The sequence below is a fragment of the Astyanax mexicanus genome, chromosome 10, assembly GCF_023375975.1.
Source record: "Astyanax mexicanus isolate ESR-SI-001 chromosome 10, AstMex3_surface, whole genome shotgun sequence".
NCBI classification, from domain to species: domain Eukaryota; kingdom Metazoa; phylum Chordata; class Actinopteri; order Characiformes; family Acestrorhamphidae; genus Astyanax; species Astyanax mexicanus.
The window spans coordinates 10788282-10810743 of NC_064417.1; the positions used below are offsets into that span (position 1 = coordinate 10788282).

Sequence of the window (22462 nt, forward strand, 5' to 3'; positions counted from 1 at the left end):
CAACCACTACACAGCTTCTTCAGCCTGCTGCCATCAGGGAAGAGACTGTGGAGTGTGGGGCTAGGACCAGCAGACCGAGCGATAGCTCCATCCACCAGGCTGTGAGGATGCTTTACCAGCCTTAAGTTTTAAAACCTCTATATTTGCACTACTGTTTATACAGGTTCTGTGTGTACTGGTACTGTTATTACTTTTTTAATCTTCAATCATACCTAACTGGTACACTCTTATATTGCAATATAGAATTTGTTTTAAAAAACAAATTATGTGGAGATATAAAAAAAAATTGACAATATAAACAGAGGTTACTCTAGCTGTTGCATTTAAATAATGGAGGTAGAATTACAGGATATTGGAAAAAAACGTGATTGCAAGTTTTCCATTTTGCCATTGAAACCTATTGGTATGGGTGGGGTTACACAGCTTTCTGCAACTGAACGGCAGGGGGCGCCCGACCTGTGGTGGCTTCACTTTTGAGAGACGATGCTCTGTCCAGCTATACACAGTCTATAGTCTGGGTAGTTTTGATGCTTTTTAAATTAGAATATTGTAATGTGCTGAGTTACTGAGTTTAACTCAAAGCTTTAATGCAGGAACTAAACTAAATAAAGTGTGCCTGTATATTCGTGCCTTCAGCTGTGTAAGTGAATGTGTGTGTTTGAGGAGGGGATGGTTTAATAGGTAGTTTGCTGGATTAGCATTAAACTATACAGGAACAGCATTGATAAACAGTGCAGCCGCAAAAACACCCACAAACAAAAAATTGTCAGAACATGAGGAAAATTCAAGAAACTATATGCATACTTCAGAACATCATACGAGCGTAATAGGAAGTCAAAATACGTGCCCAAAATGAGCACATTGGCAGGTCTGATTCGATTTTTGGCATTTGTGAAGATTCTAAAAATCGAATATTACCCCGATAATCGAAAATCGATAACCAAGTTCATATCTAAATATCTGATATCTGGCAGTTTAATTTTTACACCTGCCAAAATTATATTCCTCCTCTGACTCAGCACACTGACTGAAGAGGAGAAAAGTACGGTGGCCGAGAAAGCCCAACACAGTGCAAATTGAAAAGCGCTGCAAAAGCACAAAACACATCCATCAAAATTACAACACAGGCGCAGCAACTAGAAAAACGCGCTGCAACTAGAAAAACGCGCTGCAAATAGAAAAACGCGCTGCAAATAGAACCACAACACAACGGAAGTGAGTCACAACACAACGGAATTTTCCCGGGGGACCTTAAAAGATACTGTACCAGCTAAGCTGCGTCTTCAGTAACGTCTCGGACTTCACTATGTGTACAAAGGACAATAAGTGGCAAACAAGGCGTTTTGTGAAGCAGAACTTTTAATAATATGCACACAACCGTGGTAATCACAGGTAATAAACATAACTTACTTTTCAGAAGTTTGTTTGCCACTTATTGTCCTTTGTATACAGCTGGTACAGCATCTTTTAAGGTCCCCCGGGAAAATTCCGTTGTGTTGTGACTCACTTCCGTTGTGTTGTGGTTCTATTTGCAGCGCGTTTTTCTTTTTGCAGCGCGTTTTTCTATTTGCAGCGCGTTTTTCTATTTGCTGCGCCTGTGTTGTAATTTTGATGGATGTGTTTTGTGCTTTTGCAGCGCTTTTCAATTTGCACTGCGCTGGGCTTTCTCGGCCACTGTAGAAAAGCACTAGCTCGAATGAGAATTTGGTAAAATGGAATCGACATTTTACGAATCGAATCGAATCGTAAGCAGAGTGTGCTGTTACACCCCTATAATACAATAATGTTAAATGTATCAACTTCAACTCCAAGGGAAGTTGACACAAGAAAGGTTTATGATGGAGGGTGAAATTATACCATCTATTCTGGAGAAATCTGTTCGGTAGGTGGTGTACTGCTGCACTGAATTATAAAGTGCAGGTTGTGGAGTTAAGTAAGGTGTTGATGAAGGATAAGTGCCAAATAAATTAAAATTGTGGTGTCTGCAAGAAAAAGTATGGGAACCCTTTGGGATTACTTGGATAAATTCCTGCATAAATTGCTCATTAAATATCTTCTGATCTTCATCTAAGTCACAACAATAGACAAACACAGTCTGCTTAAACCATAAGGTGTGTCTCAATTCAGGGACTGCATCCTTTGAAGGACTCATTTGAAAGCTGATTACGTCACTGCGGTGCGACTAGGCTGTCCGGGTGTATCCTTCACAGCCTACAGTCTCCCAAGAGTCATTGCGTGCCGGCTTATTTCAGCAAAAAAAGGGCGGTGCCAGCAGAGGAGTCGGCTGTATTATGTAGTATATGTAGTATTATGTAGTTTATAGATATATAAATACTTATATATTTATTAACATAAACTAAATAATATAAATTAAATATATTAATGTATTATTTAGTTTATTTGTAAGTATTGTTTAGTTTATATATATATAGTATTTATATATCTATAAACTACATAATACTTTTTTTCAACTTATTTTCAAACGCCCTTTTATTTGTTTATGTTCAGTTCCACCCGTTCACATTTAAAACATTTAAGTAACTGCACAGTTAATTAACCTGGACTTAATTAATTTGATATTTTGTGGTCTGAAGCATAACTAGAATCAAAATCTCTGGCTCATTTCTCAGCTCTGACTTTGGTTGTGGTGGGTAGAATCTCAAACAGGAAACAGGAAATACTCCTTAGGGTAGGCTGTCCCATTTCAGTACTGCCATCGCAGCCTACCCATCCTTCAAAGAACACACCTTTGTAGACCGCATCCTTCAAAGGATGCAGCCCCTGAATTGGGACACACTGATGGACTGTGTATAGCTGGACAGAGCATCGTCTCTCAAAAGTGCCCCTGCTGTTTGGTTGCAGAAAGCTGTGTAACCCCACCCACCCCCATAGGATTCAATGGCAAAACAGACAAATTTCAATCACGTTTTTTCCAATATACTGTAAATCTACCTCTATTATTTAAATGCAACAGCTAGTGTAACCTCTGTTTATATTGTCAAATTTGTATATCCCCCCCTTCCCCCACAGAATTCATTTTTTAAAACGTTATTCAGCTCTATTCAAAAAGATGTGGTTATTGTAAAAGGGCTGGGTTACCCCTAGCCAGGGTGGGACCAATGACTGTATGGGTAGGACCAATAACAGACCATCAGCAGAACCTGCATCTTGCAGCCCTCGTGGGCGGGTTTATTGGGTTTACTATAAAAAACACACAACTGTTTTTAGTTTGCTGTTCTTAAGCATTGCTTGATGTAAATCATACCTTACAAAAAAGAGCTCTCAGAAGACCTACGTTTAAGACCTACGAATTTTTGACTTGAAGCTGGAAAGGGTTAAAAGTATCTCTAAGGGTAGAAACATACTTGCTGTTTGCCCATGCGTTCATGTAGACAACCGGCTGCTTTTTGAATGTGACTAAAAACATACTAGCCTATGTGCAACATGTGTAACTGGAGGCTTCCACTAGAGGGCATAATGTGGAGAGGGCTTCCGGATTTAACCAATGCAAACATGGCATCACTCAAGGAGATAAGCCCACACTGCCCCTAGCAGTTTTGTGTGTATTGCATCTTGCATACGCGTCACATTAATTTTTAAAGGACATGCACGACCTACACTCCAAACAGACGCAGGATACGCAAGCAGCCATGATGCGTAGGTGAACAGGTAGTTAACAGCAAGTATATCTCTACCTTAAAAGCTCTGATGTGAAGTGGCCACGGAAAGACAGATGGTCTACAAATGGAGAAAGTTCAGCACTGCTGCTACTCTCCCTAGGCGTGGTCGCCCTATAAAGATGACCGTAAAAGCACAGTGCAGAATGATTAATGAGGTGAAGAAGAATCCTAGAGTGTCAGCTAAAGACTTACATAAATCTCTGGCACATGCTTACATTTTTGTTACCAAATCTACAATAAGAAAAACATTAAACAAGAATGTATTTAATAGGAGGACTCCACGTTCAAAGTTTGCAAAAAAGTACCTGGATGTTCCACAGCACTCCTGGTTTTACTGTAGATAGATGAAACTAAAGTTGTTTAGAAGGAACACACAACGCTATGTGTGGAGAAAAAAGGCACATCACACCATCATCGAAATCCATCCCAACTGTGAAATATGGTGGAGGGGGTATCAGTTTACCAATACATTTTGCAGGAAATCTTAAGACTTTTTATGTTGTAGATTCTCACTGAAGGCATTAAAACTGTGAATGAACACATGTGGGGTTATGTACTTAACAAAAAAATGTGAAATAACTGAAAACATGTTTTATATTCTAGTTTCTTCAAAATAGCCACCATTTGCTGTGATTACTGCTTTGCACACTCTTTGCATTCTCTCAATGAGCTTCAAGAGGCAGTCACCTGAAATGGTTTTCAGGTGTGCCTTATCAGGGTTAATTAGTGGAATTTCATGCTTTATCAATGGGGTTGGGACCATCAGTTGTTTTGTGCAGAAGTCAGATTACTACACAGCCGACAGCCCTATTGGACAACTGTTAACATTCATATTATGGCAAGAACCAATCAGCTAACTAAAGAAAAACGAGTGGCCATCATTGCTTTAAAGAAATGAAGGTCAGTCAGTCAATTGCAAAAACTTTAAATGTGTCCCCAAGTGGAGTCACAAAAAACATCAAGTGAAACTGGCACACATGAGGACCGACCCAGGAAAGAAAGACCAAGAGTCACCTCTGCTTCTCAGGACAAGTTAATCCGAGTCACCAGCCTCAGAAATCGCAAGTTAACAACAGCTCAGATCAGAGACCAGTTGAATGCCACACAGAGTTCTAGCAGAAGACCCATCTCTAGACTGTTAAGAGGAAACTGCGTAAATCAGGGCTTCGTGGTCAAATAGCTGATAGGAAACCACTGCTAAGGAAACACAACAAGCAGAAGAGATTTGTTTGGGCCAAGAAACAAAAGAAATGGACATTAGACCAGTGGAAATCTGTGCTTTGGTCTGATGAGTCCAAATTTGAAATCTTTGGTTCCAACCGCTGTGTCTTTGTGAGACGCAGAAAAGGTGAACGGATGGATTCCACATGCCTGGTTTCCACTGTGAAGCATGGTGGAGGAGCTGTGATGGTGTGCGGGTGTTTTGCTGGTGACACTGTTGGGGATTTATTAAAAATTGAAGGCACACTGAACCAGCACAGCTACCACAGCATCCTGCAGCGACATGCCATCCCATCTGTTTGCGTTTAGTTGGACAATAATTTATTTTTTAACAGGACAATGACCTGACACACCTCCAGGCTGTGTAAGGGCTATTTGACCAAGAAGGGGAGTGATGGAGTGCTGCAGCAGATCACCTGGCCTCCACAGTCACCGGACCTGAACCCAATCGAGATGGTTTGGGGTGAGCTGGACCGCAGAGTGAAGGCAAAAGGGCTAACAAGTGCTAAACACCCCTGGAAACTCCTTCAAGACTGTTAGAAAACCATTTCAGGTGACTACCTCTTGAAGCTCATTGAGAGAATGCCAAGGGTGTGCAAAGCAGTAATCAGAGCAAAGGGTGGCTATTTTGAAGAAACTAGAATATAAAACATGTTTTCAGTTATTTAATCTTTTTTTAAGTACATCATTTAAGTATTGTTTACTTTCCATCTTAGGTCTAGATGTAACTATACTAGTCTACAACTAAAGCCTGAGAGACTATATCAACACTGGCTTGTTTTTAAATGATATAGGGGGAGAGTAATCCCCAATCATATCCATATGCTTGCTCTAGACGGCTTCTCACAGAGTCACTGCTTTAAAGTGCCAGAGTTTAATTTCAAGTTCGAGATTTACGCAACACATTTACTGATGCAGATGTTGAAATTAAAGTAAAATAACTTAATCAATAAGAAACCAAGTTGTAACCAAGTTATAGCATTTGAATTTCACTCCTTTAATATTAAAGGTTTAACAGAAAAATCTAATAAGCAGCTCGCAAATACTAATTCTATAACAACTGCAAAACTTAAGGTGGATTAGAAGAAAAACAAGGCAACGTAGCAATTTAAAATAAAGCTTGCAGCTTTGTGTCAACTTTAGTTATGCAGCAGTTTCATCCAGTCTTCAGTGTTCTTCAATTCTGGTCCTAGCGCCCCCTGCCAAGAACATTTTATAAGATTATCTTCTTTAACACAACCGCTGTAACTCTGAAAGGCTGTGGTGATGTAATGAGCTGTAATGAGCTGATTATTTGGTTTACATGTTCGGAGAAGGGAAACTCATAACTTTACAGGGCAAGAGGCACCATTACCTAACCACTCTGTTGGTCACTAGGCAAGTAATTAAATGCTAATTACACAGGTAACTTATGTTTTCCAGAGTTGCTTATCTTTTAGCAGACCTTCTCCGAGATTGAGTGACATGTGCACCTTCCTTTTATAGCCAAGGAGCATGATGCCACATGTGTAACTAGCCATATTGATGCAAGTGTAGGCAACAGTAAGTGCAGTGTTGCATACTGGCACAGCAGTGCAAAAAATGACTCTGAGGCTCTGAGTAAAATATATTTGAGTACACTGGGATTTGCCACTTTTGTCTAAACTACATACTTCATACTCTGCAGAAGTTAGCTTTACTAATTTTAATTAATCTACAGTTTAGACATCAGTTGTAAAATGTACTATATATAGAAACTTGATTTGATATGAATAGTGAATATTTTTTTCTAATAAATGTACAATTTAAATGCCAGCACAATTTAGTTTTGTAATTATAACATAATGTAATTGTTAGAAATAATCGTTACTATAAATACCATATTTGCATTGTACTAAAATGCATTCATTTTCAATGAGCATATACAGCTGTGAAAAAAATTAAGAGACCACTTCAGTTTCTGAATCATTTTCTCTGATTTTGCTATTTATAGGTATATGTTTGAGTAAAATGAACATTGTTGTTTTATTCTATAAACTACAGACAACATTTCTCCCAAATTCCATATAAACATATTGTCATTTAGAGCATTTATTTGCAGAAAATAAGAAATGGCTAAAATAACAAAAAAAAAAGAGAGCTTTCAAGCCTAAAATAATGAAAAGAAAACAAGTTCATATTCATAAAGAGTTCAGAAATCAATGTTTGGTGGAATAACCCTGGTTTTAATCACAGTTTTCATCTTGGCATGTTCTCCTCCACCAGTCTTACACACTGCTTTTGGATAACTTTATGCCACTCCTTGTGCAAAAATAATGGCTTGTGATCATTTATCTGTCTCTTGATTATATTCCAGAGGTGTTCAATTTGGTAAAATAAAAAAAAAAATAATAATTTTTGGTCTTATATATTTTCTAGAGCTGTATGTGGCTGAAACAGGAAGCCTAGTGGACCCCATTTTTTTCAACATTACCATTGTAATATAACATTATTATGGAGCCCCTAAAGGACATGGTGTATTTTTTTGTAAGACAAATGGTGAGCACCACATACTAAGTGGTGAGCACCAGTTAGTGTATTCATCCTGTGTGTGTGCCCAAAATTTGTTTCTACAAAATTATACTTCCTGCCATGTGCACTTCTAATACGAGTTAGCTGGTTATCATTAGCTCTGGGCTTATAACTACCTAACTAAAACATTCTACAGTGAAATAAAATAGTTAATGTTAGATAACCTAGCTAACTAAAACATTTCACAGTGAAATAAAATAGTTAATGTTAAATAACCTAGCTAACTAAAACATTTCACAGTGAAATAAAATAGTTAATGTTAGATAACCTAGCTAACTAAAACATTTCACAGTGAAATAAAATAGTTAATGTTAAATAACCTAGCTAGCTAAAACATTCCACAGTGAAAATACTCAGCAAGGCAGCTGATAGCTTGCTAGCTGCCATTATCTGGTGCTGACCACGTAGTAAGTGGTGCTCACCACTTGATATCAGGTGGTCGCCACTTTTTTTACGTAAAAAACATTACATTTTTACATATATCATAGGTATAGGGGCTTTTAGAAATGCGATAAAGAGTAACACGGCGGTTCCGCTCCCGCTCTGCAGGCGGCACCATCCAGCAGCGCGCGCATAGTTTTCAAATTGCGCCATATCCGGGTTGAAGGCGCGGGTGAGATGGCGGCGCTGGAGCGGAGCTATACGGAGATTCAGGGCTTCCAGAGGGAGAGGGAGGCTTCATTCCGTACTATCAACGTTACTGTCGGTAAATAATCCCCGCAGCGCAGCGGGCAGAGCTGGAGCTGGAGACTTATTCACTCAGAGTGAAGCGGCGCGGTCGCGTGAGGGCGCGTTTACTGCAGAGTATTAACTACTGATCTCAGAACCACAGCACGCTTTACTCTGTTACTACTGTACTGATATACAGCATTAACTACTGATCTCAGAACCACAGCACGCTTTACTCTGTTACTACTGTACTGATATACAGCATTAACTACTGATCTCAGAACCACAGCACGCTTTACTCTGTTACTACTGTACTGATATACAGCATTAACTACTGATCTCAGAACCACAGCACGCTTTACTCTGTTACTACTGTACTGATATACAGCATTAACTACTGATCTCAGAACCACAGCACGCTTTACTCTGTTACTACTGTACTGATACAGAGCATTAACTACTGATCTCAGAACCACAGCACGCTTTACTCTGTTACTACTGTACTGATATACAGCATTAACTACTGATCTCAGAACCACAGCACGCTTTACTCTGTTACTACTGTACTGATATACAGCATTAACTACTGATCTCAGAACCACAGCACGCTTTACTCTGTTACTACTGTACTGATACAGAGCATTAACTACTGATCTCAGAACCACAGCACGCTTTACTCTGTTACTACTGTACTGATATACAGCATTAACTACTGATCTCAGAACCACAGCACGCGTTACCCTGTTACTACTGTACTGATACAGAGCATTAACTACTGATCTCAGAACCACAGCACGCTTTACTCTGTTACTACTGTACTGATATACAGCATTAACTATTGATCTCAGAACCACAGCACGCTTTACCCTTTTACTACTGTACTGATACAGAGCATTAACTACTGATCTCAGAACCACAGTGCGATTTACACTGTTACTACTGTATCGATACAGACCCCCATCCCCCTGACCAGGTGTATTGTATCTGTGCAGGTGTAAGTGCGCCCCCTGGCGGAGTGAAGCTGCCGGACAGCGCTGGCGGGTTCTCCTATGAGGAAAGCGGGACGCTGCTGTCCATCACCAGCAACAGGTTCATCTACTGGTAAGTGAAGAACGTCACTGCAGAGTAGGGTTCCCGCAGTATCTTTGTCTCAGGACATGCTAAAGTTTTAGTACTGGTTTAGTTGGTGCTGACAGAAGTTGGATAATGGCAAATATTGGAAAATATGGAAAGTATTTTAATCCAAAATAACCCATTTGTATGTGTCATAGACCTTTTAAAAGCCTTGTAAAGTTCCCAAAATACCTTGTCCTTTACTTTAACTCAGGAAGTTCATAAGTGATGTGTAATAAACAACTTAAGAGCATCGCTACAGGTCAGTGTGTGAATCTGTGTAATTACAGCATGTAGGAGTGCTGGAGATAAAACCAGCTCCTTTTGAAAGTGCATTTTGTGCTTTGACAACTCTGTTCCAACTATGTTTACAATTCAAGTATTTTAATGAAATGTGTTTAATTTCTAGAACAAAAATTTACATATAAGTAGGTCTGTCACAATATATATATAATAAAAAAAAATCGCTTAAGCATCGTCATCATGATGTGTGCATGCACATTAGTCACATTGCGGGACAGTGTCACCTAAGGCAAAGAAAACAAACACGTCATGTTGCAATGTTTTCATTCTTGATACAAAAAATATATATATGTATATGTTTATATATATTTGTGTTATTGTGTAGAATCAACAACAAGTGGGACCGAACTTTTTTTTTTAATAAAAAACTGAAAAGTGGGGCGTGCAATATTATTCGGCCACTTTACTTTCAGTGCAGCAAACTCACTCCAGAAGTTCAGTGAGGATTTCTGAATGATCCAATGTTGACCTGAATGACTGATGATGATAAATAGAATCTACGTGTGTGTGATCAAGTCTCTGTATAAATGCACCTGCTCTGTGATAGTCTCAGAGTTCTGTTTAAAGTGCAGAGAGCATCATAAAGACCAAGGAACACACCAGGCAGGTCCGAGATACTGTTGTGGAGAAGTTTAAAGCCAGATTTGGATACACAAATATTTCCCAAGCTTTAAACATCTCAAGGAGCACAGTGGAAGCGATAATATTGAAATGGAAGGAGTATCAGGCCACTGCAAATCTACCAAGATCCGGCAGTCCCTCTAAACTTTCAGCTCAAATAGAAGAGTGTCAAGAAGAAAGACATTTCTCAAAGATATCCATAAAAAGTCTCGTTTAAAGTTTGCCACAAGCCATCTGAGAGACACACCAAACATGTGGAAGAATGTGCTGTGGTCAGATGAAAACAAAATTAAACTTTTTGGCCACAATGCAACGATATTTTTGGCGTAAAAGCAACACAACTCCTCACCCTAAACACCATCCCCACTGTCAAACATAGTGGTGGCAGCATCATGGTTTGGGCCTGTTTTTCTTCAGCAGGGACAGGGAAGATGGTTAAAATTGATGGGAAGATGGATGGAGCCGAATACAGGACCATTCTGGAAGAAAACCTGTTGGAGTCTGCAAAAGACCTGAGACTGGGGCGGAGATTTCTCTTCCAACAAGACAATGATCCAAAACATAAAGCAAAATCTACAATGGAACGGCTCACAAATAAACATATTCCATATAAATGTTACAATGGCCAAATCCTATTGAGAATCTGTGAAAAGAGCCGAAAACTGCTGTTCACAAACCAACGCTCTCCATCCAACCTCACTGAGCTCCAGCTGTTTTGCAAGGAAGAATGGACAATAATTTCAGTCTCTTGATGTGCAAAACTGATAGAGACAAACCCCAAGTGAGTTGCAGCAAAAAGGTGGCGCTACAAAGTATTAACACAAGGAGGCCGAATAATATTGCACACCCACTTGTCAGTTTTTTATTTTTGAAAAAAGTTTATATATCCAGTAAATGTTTTGCCACGATTTGCCATGATTGTGTCCCACTTTTTGTTGAATCTTCACAAAAAATGGCAAGTTCATATCTTTATGTTTGAAGCCTGAAATGTGGCAAAAGGTTGAAGAGTTAAGGGGGCCAAATTCTTTTGCAAGGCACTGTGTATATATACAGTTGCAAGGAAAAATATGTGAACACTTTGGGATTACTTGAATTCCTGCATAAATTGGTCATTAAATGTGAAAACAAGATAATGCACTTGGAGTAGAGGAGGCTATGTCATACATAAGCAACCACAAAAGTGATCCAAAAGATTGATCCACGAGGGAAAAAGGTAAAGAATTACCCAGAACAAGGAAACTCCCGGGCTTACTATCTTAGAAAAAATAAAAAAATCTTGATTGAAACATGGCAAAGTAGTAAAAAGTGTTATGTTTCAATAAAGGCTTTTAAACCGGAATGGTCAAAAATTCGGTTGTGCAGGTCTGATCTGCAAATACAGGAAATGCTTGGTTGAGGTTATTGCTGCCAAAATAGGGTCAACCAGTTATTAAATCCAAAGGTTCACATACTCCATTTTGTGTGATTGAAGCTAAACTGTGTGCCTCTGTATGTATCTCTGTGTGAGACAGGTCTACGTCTGGAGACACAGTCCAGCTGGTGGAACAGTCTCTGGACACTAACCTCCTGAATAATGCGATCAGACTGAAGTTCCTGCACTGCTCAGTTCTACCCAGAGGAGTCCATATACACGAAACCCTCAACAATGTCATCATCCTCATTGTCACCAACCTGTCTGTGCACAGGCTGGTTTTGCCACACCCCACACGCATGTACCACAGCGTAAGTTATGGCAACCTGCTCCAGTCATCCTCTTAAAATCCAATTTTCTGTGCTCCAGCCCTGTGTGCTCCAGCCACATTTGTTTAAGAGTGGTGTTGTGTGACGTACACCAACTTATTTATATGTGATCCCTGGGACTGCAGGGCTGTGGGCACATATAAAGCAGTAAAAACTTAGAGCAACTTTAATGCTTTCATTTTCAGATCACGTATACTGTTTTACTGATCTAGAAAACTCTCTCTCTTTCTCTAGGAGCTGGTCACAGAGCTGCAGATGCAGTCTGTGTTTACAGATGTGGGGAAGCTGAGTGTTCAGGATGAGTCTCACAGTTTCATTCTTCCCCAGAGCCCCACAGCATCTGCTGCTTGGATTAGCCCGAATGGACATGCACACTTCGCCCTCTCCCCACCCACTGGGGGCATCACTGTGGTTACCTTACCACCCCATGACCAGCAGGGTAACACATCATGCCTACCTAACACTTATACCACCTGACACCCTGGAAAAGTCATAGATTTTAGCTCTGCAAATTTTGTGTGTGTGGGTAAGTGAGGGAGTGGGTGGGTGTGTGAGTTCACACTTTATCAGTGTAGTTACATTACTAAATGTGCCGAGTCTCGGCCATGAATGTGCAAACGGGCAAATACTACTAGCTTAGGATTATAGCTACTAACTATTTTAAATTCTACAACATTAGTCTGAGTATGTGACACCAGTGTAGTTTTATTTCCTCTTATTTTTTAAGTCACTCAAAAATATGTTATTTCTATTGATATGTTAATTCAAACTAAATTTGTCATGTTTAATGAAAGTATAAACCACTGTTCACAAGTTTACAGACATGATTACAACCTACAAAATTGAGATAAAGCATTGTCTTTTAAATTTAAATGTCACACAACTACTTGTTTTTGCAACAAAAATTGAAATAATTGGTTTAAATAAACTTGTTAGTTATTGTGTGTGTGTGTGTGTGTGTGTGTGTGTGTGTGTGTGCGCGCTTTTGTAGGGTCTGCTTCTTTGCTAGAGCTGAAGCAGAGTTCAGTAATGCAAAGATTAGCTGGCTGGATGCCTTCAGCAATCAGGTAAGGAAAATTTATCCTCTCTGTAGTGCTTCTATGTAGAGATGAAAAACAAGTATCTCCGAAACAGCAACAGGAGAGATGCAGCCTTCTTTCCGCGGAATTTAGTGTAAATAAAGTAATTTAGTTACTTACAGTGCATCCGAAAAAGTATTTACAGCGCTTCACTTTTTCCACATTTTGTTACGTTACAGCCTTATTCCAAATTCTATTTAATAAATCTCTTTCCTCAAAATTCTATGCAAAATACCCCATTATGACCATGTAAAAAAAAGTTTACTTGAGAGGTTTGAAAATGTATTAAAATAAAAAAAAACAAATAACATAATTACATAAGTATTCACAGCCTTTGCTTAATACTTTGTAGAACCCCCTTTGGCAGCAACTACAGCCTCAAGTCTTTTTGAATATGATGCCACAAGCTCGGCACACCTCTTCTTTGCAGTACCTCTGAAGCTCCTTCAGGTTGGATGGGAGACGTCTGTGCACAACCATTTTCAGATCTCTAGAGATGTTCAATCGGATTTAAGTCTGGGCTCTGGCTGGGCCACTCCAGGACTGCATGGTCTCATGGTCTGAGAGTCCTTCAGGTGCCTTTTGGCAAATTCCAGATGCTCTGCCTTGTGCCTTTTACTAAGGAGTGGCTTTCGCCTGGCCACTCTGCCATAAAGGCCTGATTGGTGGATTGCTGCAGAGATGGTTCTGCTCTCCCTCCACAGAGGAACGCTGGAGCTCTGACAGAGTGACCATCGGGTTCTTGGTCACCTCTCTGACCAAGGCCCTTTTCCCCCCAATAGCTCAATTTAGATGGCCGGCCAGCTCTAGGAAGAGTCCTGGTGATTCCAAACTTCTTCCATTTACGAATGATTGAGGCCACTGTGCTCATTGGGACTTTCAAAGCAGCAGAAATGTTTCTGTGTCCTTCCTCAGATTTGTGCCTCAAGACAATTTTGTCTCGGAGATCTACAGACAGTCCCTCTGACTTCATGCTTGGTGTTTGCACTCTGACATGCAGTCAGCCGTGGGACCTTATATAGACAGGTGTGTGCCTTTCCAAATCATGTCCAATCAACTGGATTTACCACAGGTGGACTCCATTTAAGCTGTAGAAACATCTCAAGGATGATCAGTGGAAACAGGATGCACCTGAGCTCAATTTTGAGCTTCATGGCGAAGACTGTGAATACTTACGTAAATGTGATTTCTTAGTTTTTTATTTTTAATACATTTTCAGAACTCTCAAGAAAACGTTTTTTCACATGGTCATAATGGGGTATTTTGTGTAGATTTTTGAGGAAAGAGATTAATATAATACAATTTGGAATAAGGCTGTAACGTAACATTACGTAACGTAATGTGGAAAAAGTGGATCGCTATGAATACTTTCCGGATGCACTGTATATACAAGTTAGATATATGTTTTAATTGGACAGCATCAATATTAATTACAAAAAAATAATGAAATCTTTTCGTTACTGTAGTTCAAAATATTTCCAGTGAGGTGATGTGAGACCTAAAGCACAAATGAGCTGAAATGATCTCTGCACTGTTGATTTCTTATTGTCTGATCATTTCCTCTTGGAAAGATACTGCTTTGTTGCTGTACTTGCGACCATATTACTGATCATTAAGATGTGACCATTAAGGATTTTAACGTGTTTGTGCGTGTGCGCAGGGGGGAGCAGAGTCCGTGTGACTTGGCGGTTAGCCTGGCTGCCTCGTCTCTGGAGGACGACACTTTTATCTTCGCTCTGTGTCAAGATCATAAACTGAGAGTGTGGTCATTCAAGGTGGGTCTGTTTGTAGCACAGATGCACTAAACTTAAAACAACAGTAATTATCAGACCCTCTCTAGTGAGTTCTTACTGAATTATACTGAATTATCTTTTAGAATTCACTACATGATTCTCTTAATTTGTTTTTCCAACCGATTAAATCTTTTTGTTTGTTTTATTGAACCCATTATTTTATTTTACTGTTTTGTTTCTAGATTTTTTTTTTATACGTTTTAGTTTAAATCCATTTACGTTGTAAATGCCCGGCTGCATTAATATGGGGGTCATCTTTATTAATATTTTCTGCTTAAGTATTACATACATTAGAGGCAGTTTAATAAAAGTAATGTTACTGAAAATCCTTCTAAAATGTAATAAAAATACTGCAGTATTTCTTATTCGTTATTTAGTAACAACTATGGCTGCGTCCGAAATCGCGTACTTAAGCAGTACGTACTGGTTTGGGGTAAGTACGCGCTTCTTGCCAGGCAACTGATCAGTATTAAGTTAAACCTGCTCCAGCTCCTCAGCACTGCAGCAGTATAGGGCTGTAGTGAGTTAGTAAACTCTGGTGCTGCAGAACAGAAGATTTGTGATAGGTTTGATAACTCTAGCTAAGCTAACTGATCTTAGTAGGACCGGGCTAACGCTGCTCAGTAAAGCAGTTAAGATATGAAATTAAAGTTATTCTGTCTGCAACAGTATTAATAATAAACTCTCACACCTATAACTCGCTACTTTAACTTAAACTAACCCTCATAAATCTATAATTTACAGCCTGATATCACAAACAACCAAAACAGTTTGGATATCTGACTCTCCTCACCTTATAAACTTCTCTCTCTCTGTCCCCTCTCCTCTGCCGCTCACTGCCGGGTCCCTCAGCTCAGCGCAGCTCCAGGTGGATTGTGGGAAATATTATCGGGTGAAGTGTGCTGGGATTGCATACTTAAAAATCTCTCCCGGTGCAGTACGTCATCCGGGAACTTTTTGCGTCCTCAAACTCGCTTACTGCGCATTCGCATACCCGATCTCGCATACTGCTTTGTCATACTGTTAAGTATGGAAGTACGTGATTTTGGGCGCAGCCTATGTGTTTTTGTTTTTTTTTTGTCTTCCAGCTGTAATATTTATTTATTTATTTATTTTTGATCAATAGTTGCTGAATATTTGGTGCGTTCCTAGAACCTGGGAATACTGTAAAAAGTGTGCAGGTCTGGGTAGTCTGGGACCCAGACTGGGTGGTGGAATGACATGCTTTGCTTCTCTTCAGGAGCAGCAGTGTGTGCTGGTGACGGATCTGCTGGACTATGTGCCTGTGGGCCGCAATGAGTTGCGGTTTGTTCCTGGTCAGGCCCACCGGCTGCGTGTGTGTTTCTCTGGCTCTACAGGACTGTGTGTCTCCGTCTACCTTGCCATACCCAATCGGGGCCAATTCTGTGTGCTGCAGCTGGTGGCTAGTGAAAACAGCCGCTACAGCCTGGAGCACATCTCTACCAGCTTCAGTACACAGGTAACCCACAAAAAACACACACGTCTAGCATTAATAATAATTTTTTTAAAAATACATGGAGCGGAAAGAGTGATAATAATGTTAGTTATTCATGGTTACGTTTTCAGTATCTTATGAGTGGATTAGTATCTAATATGAAATGATGATAATTGATTCTGAGACTACTGTGCGAGTCCTCTCTGTGTCAGTTAAACACTGACCTTCTGATCTGTGTGTGTGTTTTGAGCAGGAGACGCTGGTGGACTTTATGTTGACTGCCACTGACATTTGGGGTCTCTGGGTGGATGACGATAATCAGGCCGTGGTGAAGTACATTAACTTTGAGCAGTGAGTATTGAGGGGTTGAGGGACTGGACACTGACATTAATAGAATGTAGTTTGTGTTAAAGTGTTAAGTAAGTTTTTGTGTGTGTGTCTGTGTGTGTGTGTGTGTGTGTGTGTGTCTGTGTGTGTGTGTGTGTGTGTGTGTGTGTGTGTGTGTGTGTGTGTGTGTGTGTGTGTGTGTGTGTGTGTGTGTGTGTGTGTGTGTGTGTAGTAATGCAGGGGGTCTGTGGAACCAGGTGTTTGTCCAGCCGCCTCCAGAGGAGGAAGTCAATATCGGTCCAGAGCAGGACCCCAGGGTGAGAGATTGTAACGTTTTTTGCATGTTCAGGTTGAGGGTGAAACGATGCTTTCCCACACAATACTGTCCACTCAGGCCTACCCCTCCCACTCAAACACACTGTACCCTCCCACTCAAACACGCCGTACCCTCCCGCTCCAACACGCCGTACCCTCCCGCTCCAACACGCCGTACCCTCCCGCTCCAACATACATGGCTGGGTGATTGCCCTTGGAAGAGGCTAGTGCTACTAATTACCCTCCTAGTGCTGGGAGCGTTGCTTGGGATTGGGGAAGGACAGTAAAGTGGAAGGGCTGAGTGGGTTGTTGGTGTTATAAATTGGGGGGGAGGGGGAAGTTAAAATGAGAAAAAATCTCCATTAAAGCTCCTCACAGCCTGTTCGCTATCTGTCTCTTAGGAGACGTACTTGGATGTGCTGTTTTCTCCACTGCGCTTCACAGCTGAGGCCATTGTGAAAGCTCTGCAGGTACCATCAACATTCTGCCTCCACACACACTCACACACGCGCGCACATACACTGTTCGTCTCAGAACCTTAATGTGTGTTTTTTGGTGGCAGATTTATAAACGTGGTACAGATCAGTTCGTAGACGTGACGTGGAACGAGCTGAAGATGGAGGTCACACTGGCAGTGGAAAATGAGGTACACACCCTCTGGATGGGTAATTTTAGGATGTATCAGTAGTCTGATATAAATGTCAGTTATTCATTTTGATTAGCATGTGAGACATTTTATAATTATTAATTCTAGTTTTATTTGAAGAATTCATGAGTTTAGTGTACGTATATTTAATATTTATTGATTTGTGTATTAATAACTAATTTGATTTAATATGATATAATTTGTATTAAAATGTATTTTATTAAAATGAAGTAACTAGGATTAACCTAATTAGATTAGCATTTAAATCTATATTTTATTTCTGCTTGGTGTGTGTGTAGCTACAGAGCAGTGTGACGGAGTTCGAGTTCTCTCAGGAGGATTACCGGATGCTGCAAATGGAGTTTTGGAGTAAGTTTTACGCCTGCTGCCTGCAGTACCAGGAGGCACTGTCCACCCCTCTCGCCCTGCACATCAACCAAGCCACCTCCATGGTCTGCCTGCTCAAGAAGGTATCAGATTTGTTTGCAGGTTGATTGTTATGTACAAGTATATTAAACAGTTCTATGGATTGATTTTCCAGACAGGGATTTAGCCAATTTGTCAACTGTATTTTCTTTCAGTGGGAATTCTCTATTCAAAACGCTGTGGAGTCCAATACTAGGCATAATCTCTGTCTGGGAAACTGCCCCAACAAGTTCTCTATAATTGCAACACAGACATTGAAAAAAACTGACATAGTACTGACCTGCTAATGCTCCGGGCCTTAGTGCTGAAGAAATTTGGGAATCTAAGCTTACCATAAATAAATGAAAGCGCTTTAATCACTCAAATAAACAGTGTTCAGAAGAGAAATCTCGTTTGACGTAAGAAAGAATTTTTTATTACAGTTTTGTTCACTAAGCTTAGCTTTTTACATTACATTACATTACATTTGGCAGACCCTTTTGTCCAAAGCAACTTACAATAGTCAAGTTCAAAAGTAATAGAAATTAGAGGTAAAACATTTTTAGATAGGGCTTAAAGGAGGTCGAAGGGAAATAATAGGATAGAGAAGTGAAGGAGGGGAAGAAGGAAATGAGGTTAGAATTTACTTTACTTAAGATAGTTAGCTCCAAAAATCATGCCAGTGTAAATAGTTTAAAGTGTATACGCTCACCAGCCACTTTATTAGGCACACCTGTCCAACTGTTCATTAACACAAATGTCGAATCAGCCAATCACATGGCAGCAAATCCATGCATTTAGGCATGTAGACATGGCCAAGACGATCTGCTGCAGGTCAAACCGAGCAGCAGAAGGGGGGGGGGGGGGGGGGGTTGAGATTTTGAACATGGTATGATTGTGTTAGAAGGGCTGGTCTGAGTATTTCAGAAACTGCTGATCTGCTGGGATTTTCATGCACAGCATTCTCTAGGGTTTACAGAGAATGATCCGAAAAAGAGAAAATATTCAGTGAGCTTCAGTTCTGTGGGTGTAAAAGCCTTGTTGATGCCTGAGGTCAAAGGAGAACGGAGAACACACTGGTTCCAGCTGATAGAACCACACCAGTAACTCAAATAACCACTCGTTACAACCAAGGTCTGCAGAAGAGCATCTCTGAACGTACAACATAGCGAACCTTGAGGTGGATGAGCTACAGCAGCAGCAGATCACACCAGGTGCCACTCCTGTCAGCTAAGAACAGGAAACTGAGGCAACAATTTACACAGGATCACCAAAACTGGACGAATGAAAATTGGCAAGAAGATAACCTGTTTTGATGAGTTTCTATTTGTACAGCGACATTTGTATGGTAGGGTCAGAATTTGGCTTTAACAACATAAAGTGCATGGATCCATTCTGCCCTGTATCAACTGTTCAGGCTGGTGGTGGTGCAATAGTGTGGGTGATATTTCTCTGGCACACTTTGGGCCACTGCAGCAACAGCGTGATGCTATCATGTCAATATAGACCAGACTCTCTGAGGAATGTTTCCAGTATTTGTTGAATCTAGGCCGTGAAGGCTTAAGACAGTTCTAAAGGCAAAATGGAGCAAGGTGTACCTAATAAAGTGTCCAGTAAGTGTATATTTTATATTTAGTTTTTGTTTCATTTTGTTTTGGGTGCTAATGTTTTGTGGTCATCACAATAAACACGTTAAATGGGAGATTCACACTACCACAATAACGTCAGTAAGTGGTCCTGTCAGGTCAGTTAATGTTTACTTTAGGTTAGGGTTGCAACGGTATGAGATTTTCACGGTATGATAACCGTCTCAGAAAATACCGCGGTATCACGGTTATCACGGTATCACAGTTTGTTACATATATTATTAAACTGACCCTTAAAGAAATTACAACAAAGGTTTTTTGTTCAATTAACTATTTATTGTAGAAACCTGGAACAACTATATAGATAATGTCTCCTTAAAAAAATAAGCTGTACACCATCAGGTGAAGGAAACCAGGTTTTTCCACTACTCTTAAGGGCATTAAGAGTGTATAAAGAAAAAAAAAAATTATATATATATATATATATATATATATATATATATATATATATATATATATATATATATATATACACACATATACACACGTTGCACACATTACATGTCCTCTAAGAAGTAAAGATCCTGTATTTAAAATATTCAGTACATCAGTTATTTAATATCTGATAAACTGAGCCTGGGTCAGTGTCTGATCAACAACTATTGTAAACGTCAGTTTTACTGCCAAGTTGGTATATAACCAGATACTGCAGAAAGAGGGGATTTATTTCTGACATGATCCTCACAATAGAGATTTCTATTTTAAGGCTTTCACACCGAGTCTGGTTTTAACATGAAAAACAGGCACTTCAGAATTAGAAAATGAACGCATGTAAATGAACGGCGTCTTTCACATCCAGTCCGGCCAGGACCTTTACACGGACACGTGAATCCGTCGCAGCACGCACTTCACGCCTGTACCTGCGTGCCCGAATTTCGGATAACTCAGCGCTTTGCCGGGCGCTTACCGCATGGGTTGTGCACGACTACAAAGAGGTTTTATTTAGGTTCAGATTAAAATTATAAACTAAACACATACTTTGCGCTGCACGGCGGGGTGGTGTTCATGGAGATGGGAGAACAGGTTTGATGTGTTTCCACCTTTAGCTGTGACTTTACGGCCCCATTGATTACAAATCGGATAACCATCCTCGGGTGCGTTCGGCGGGTATCTGAAATAGTCCCACACTGCTGATTTTAGTTTAGCTTTTTTTAGGCGGACGGAGATTTGTTTAGTCTGATGCACTTTCTGCTGTTCTCACCGCTGTGTGCTGAGGAGCTGAAGCGGAGCAGAGTTGCGCATGCGCGGGTGAGTTTCTCCGCTGGCTTGCCTTTTACCGGTAATAAGCAAACACACACGGTATGATAACCGTGCATTTTAATACCATGGTATACCGTGAAACCGGTTACCGCTGCAACCCTACTTTAGGTTAATTGCAGAGCCCTAATACGTGCCCTTTAAGGCCCTGTTTGAGAGGTTAGTATTTGGTCTGGTTCACCGTAGTGTTTAAACTGAATGGTTAACTGTCATTAGTTAGGTTTATGTTTAGCTTTTTTTTGTGATGCTTGTGATCATGTAAGGTTTGTGTGTGTAGGGTTTTGTTTCGTTCCTGCTGCCCTGTTTTGCTGTGGATCACCTGTACCTATCTGCTGATGAGTATCTGACCTCGGAGGAGGAAACACCTGTGGCTGAAGGAGGTAAGCGGCCAGCAGTAAGCTGAATGTTAATTAAATAAAATGTGTGTATCTAGTAGGGGTGTAACAGTACATGTACAGTGTATTCTTTACAAAACGTCACAGGACGGGGGGTCACGATTCGGTTTGCGTAAACGCACACAGAATACACGGTACGCCTCTCTCTGTCTCGTGTTTGTGTGTGTGTGTTTGTGTGTGTGTGTTTGTGTGTGTGTGTTTGTGTGTGTGTGTTTGTGTGTGTGTGTTTGTGTGTGTGTGTTTGTGTGTGTGTGTTTGTGTGTGTTTGTGTGTGTGTGTTTGTGTGTGTGTGTTTGTGTGTGTGTTTGTGTGTGTGTGTTTGTGTGTGTGTGTTTGTGTGTGTGTGTTTGTGTGTGTCTTATGCTCTCTCTCTCTCTCTCTCTCTCTCTCTCTCTCTCTCTCTCTCTCTCTCTCTCTAGTAATATGCTTAGGAAATATGTGTAATTTCAGCAGTTAAAGTAATTCTGCTGTTTTTGTTTTTAATAAAGCGCCACAATCATGCTCAACATTTTTTGTATTTATATTTTTTTATTTGTTTAGATTTATATTTAATAATAAAAGAGCATGAGCCCTGTTACAACGTCCATCCCAAAAAACAAAACATGATTATAATGAAGATCCATTGTTTTTTTTTATAAAGTTAATAAAGGTGCGGCTGTACAGAATGCCCAGCCTCTTTATTTTTTCCGCAACCAAACCCCGTACCGAAAACGTACAGAACCGTGTGTAAACTGAGGTGTAAACTGAACCGTGAATTTTCTGTACTGTTAAACCCCTAGTATCTATTATCTGTAGAATTGTTGGCTGGAAGTTTTAACTGTCTCTGGGTGTGTTTGTGTGTGTGTGTGTGTGTTTTTGTAAGACCCTGATCTGGGCAGTGATATCCTGAAGCTGGTGCAGTGTCTGCGGATGGTGAGTGACTGTGTTCAGGGTGAGATGGCGTTCGAGATGGAGAAGGCGCTGGAGCTGCTGCTGTCTCCAGAGAGAGCTGCAGAACAGGTGCTGGAGAGCCTGCTCGCCAACGACAGGTTAGGATGGAATAAGAGATGGTTTTATACCAGATGTGGGCAGGTCCTATCACATAGGTTTGTGTTTTTCCAGCTTAAGCACACCAGGTTCATCTGATCAGGGCCCAGTTTCCCATAAGCTTCTTTAGCATTAAGAACATCTTAACATAAAGAGAGAGTGCTCATTTGGAATCTCGCTTAACCGTTTTAGAATCATCTTGGTGCTAAGAACCTTTTGG

At 40.3% G+C, this 22462-nt stretch overlaps 1 protein-coding gene across 1 annotated transcript in view; it reads left to right on the plus strand.

The window, feature by feature from the left end:
• Positions 1 to 22462, plus strand: part of nup160 (nucleoporin 160) — a 53345-nt gene that overhangs the window by 9968 nt on the left and 20915 nt on the right. The window contains exons 2-15 of the mRNA XM_022684356.2: positions 8001 to 8157; positions 9113 to 9221; positions 11669 to 11879; positions 12132 to 12336; positions 12889 to 12964; positions 14637 to 14751; positions 16010 to 16249; positions 16479 to 16576; positions 16785 to 16869; positions 17269 to 17337; positions 17430 to 17513; positions 17813 to 17983; positions 21099 to 21201; positions 22079 to 22244. Of these exons, the coding sequence (XP_022540077.2) occupies positions 8001 to 8157; positions 9113 to 9221; positions 11669 to 11879; positions 12132 to 12336; positions 12889 to 12964; positions 14637 to 14751; positions 16010 to 16249; positions 16479 to 16576; positions 16785 to 16869; positions 17269 to 17337; positions 17430 to 17513; positions 17813 to 17983; positions 21099 to 21201; positions 22079 to 22244 (1889 nt within the window). The remainder of the gene's footprint in view (positions 1 to 8000; positions 8158 to 9112; positions 9222 to 11668; positions 11880 to 12131; positions 12337 to 12888; positions 12965 to 14636; positions 14752 to 16009; positions 16250 to 16478; positions 16577 to 16784; positions 16870 to 17268; positions 17338 to 17429; positions 17514 to 17812; positions 17984 to 21098; positions 21202 to 22078; positions 22245 to 22462) is intronic.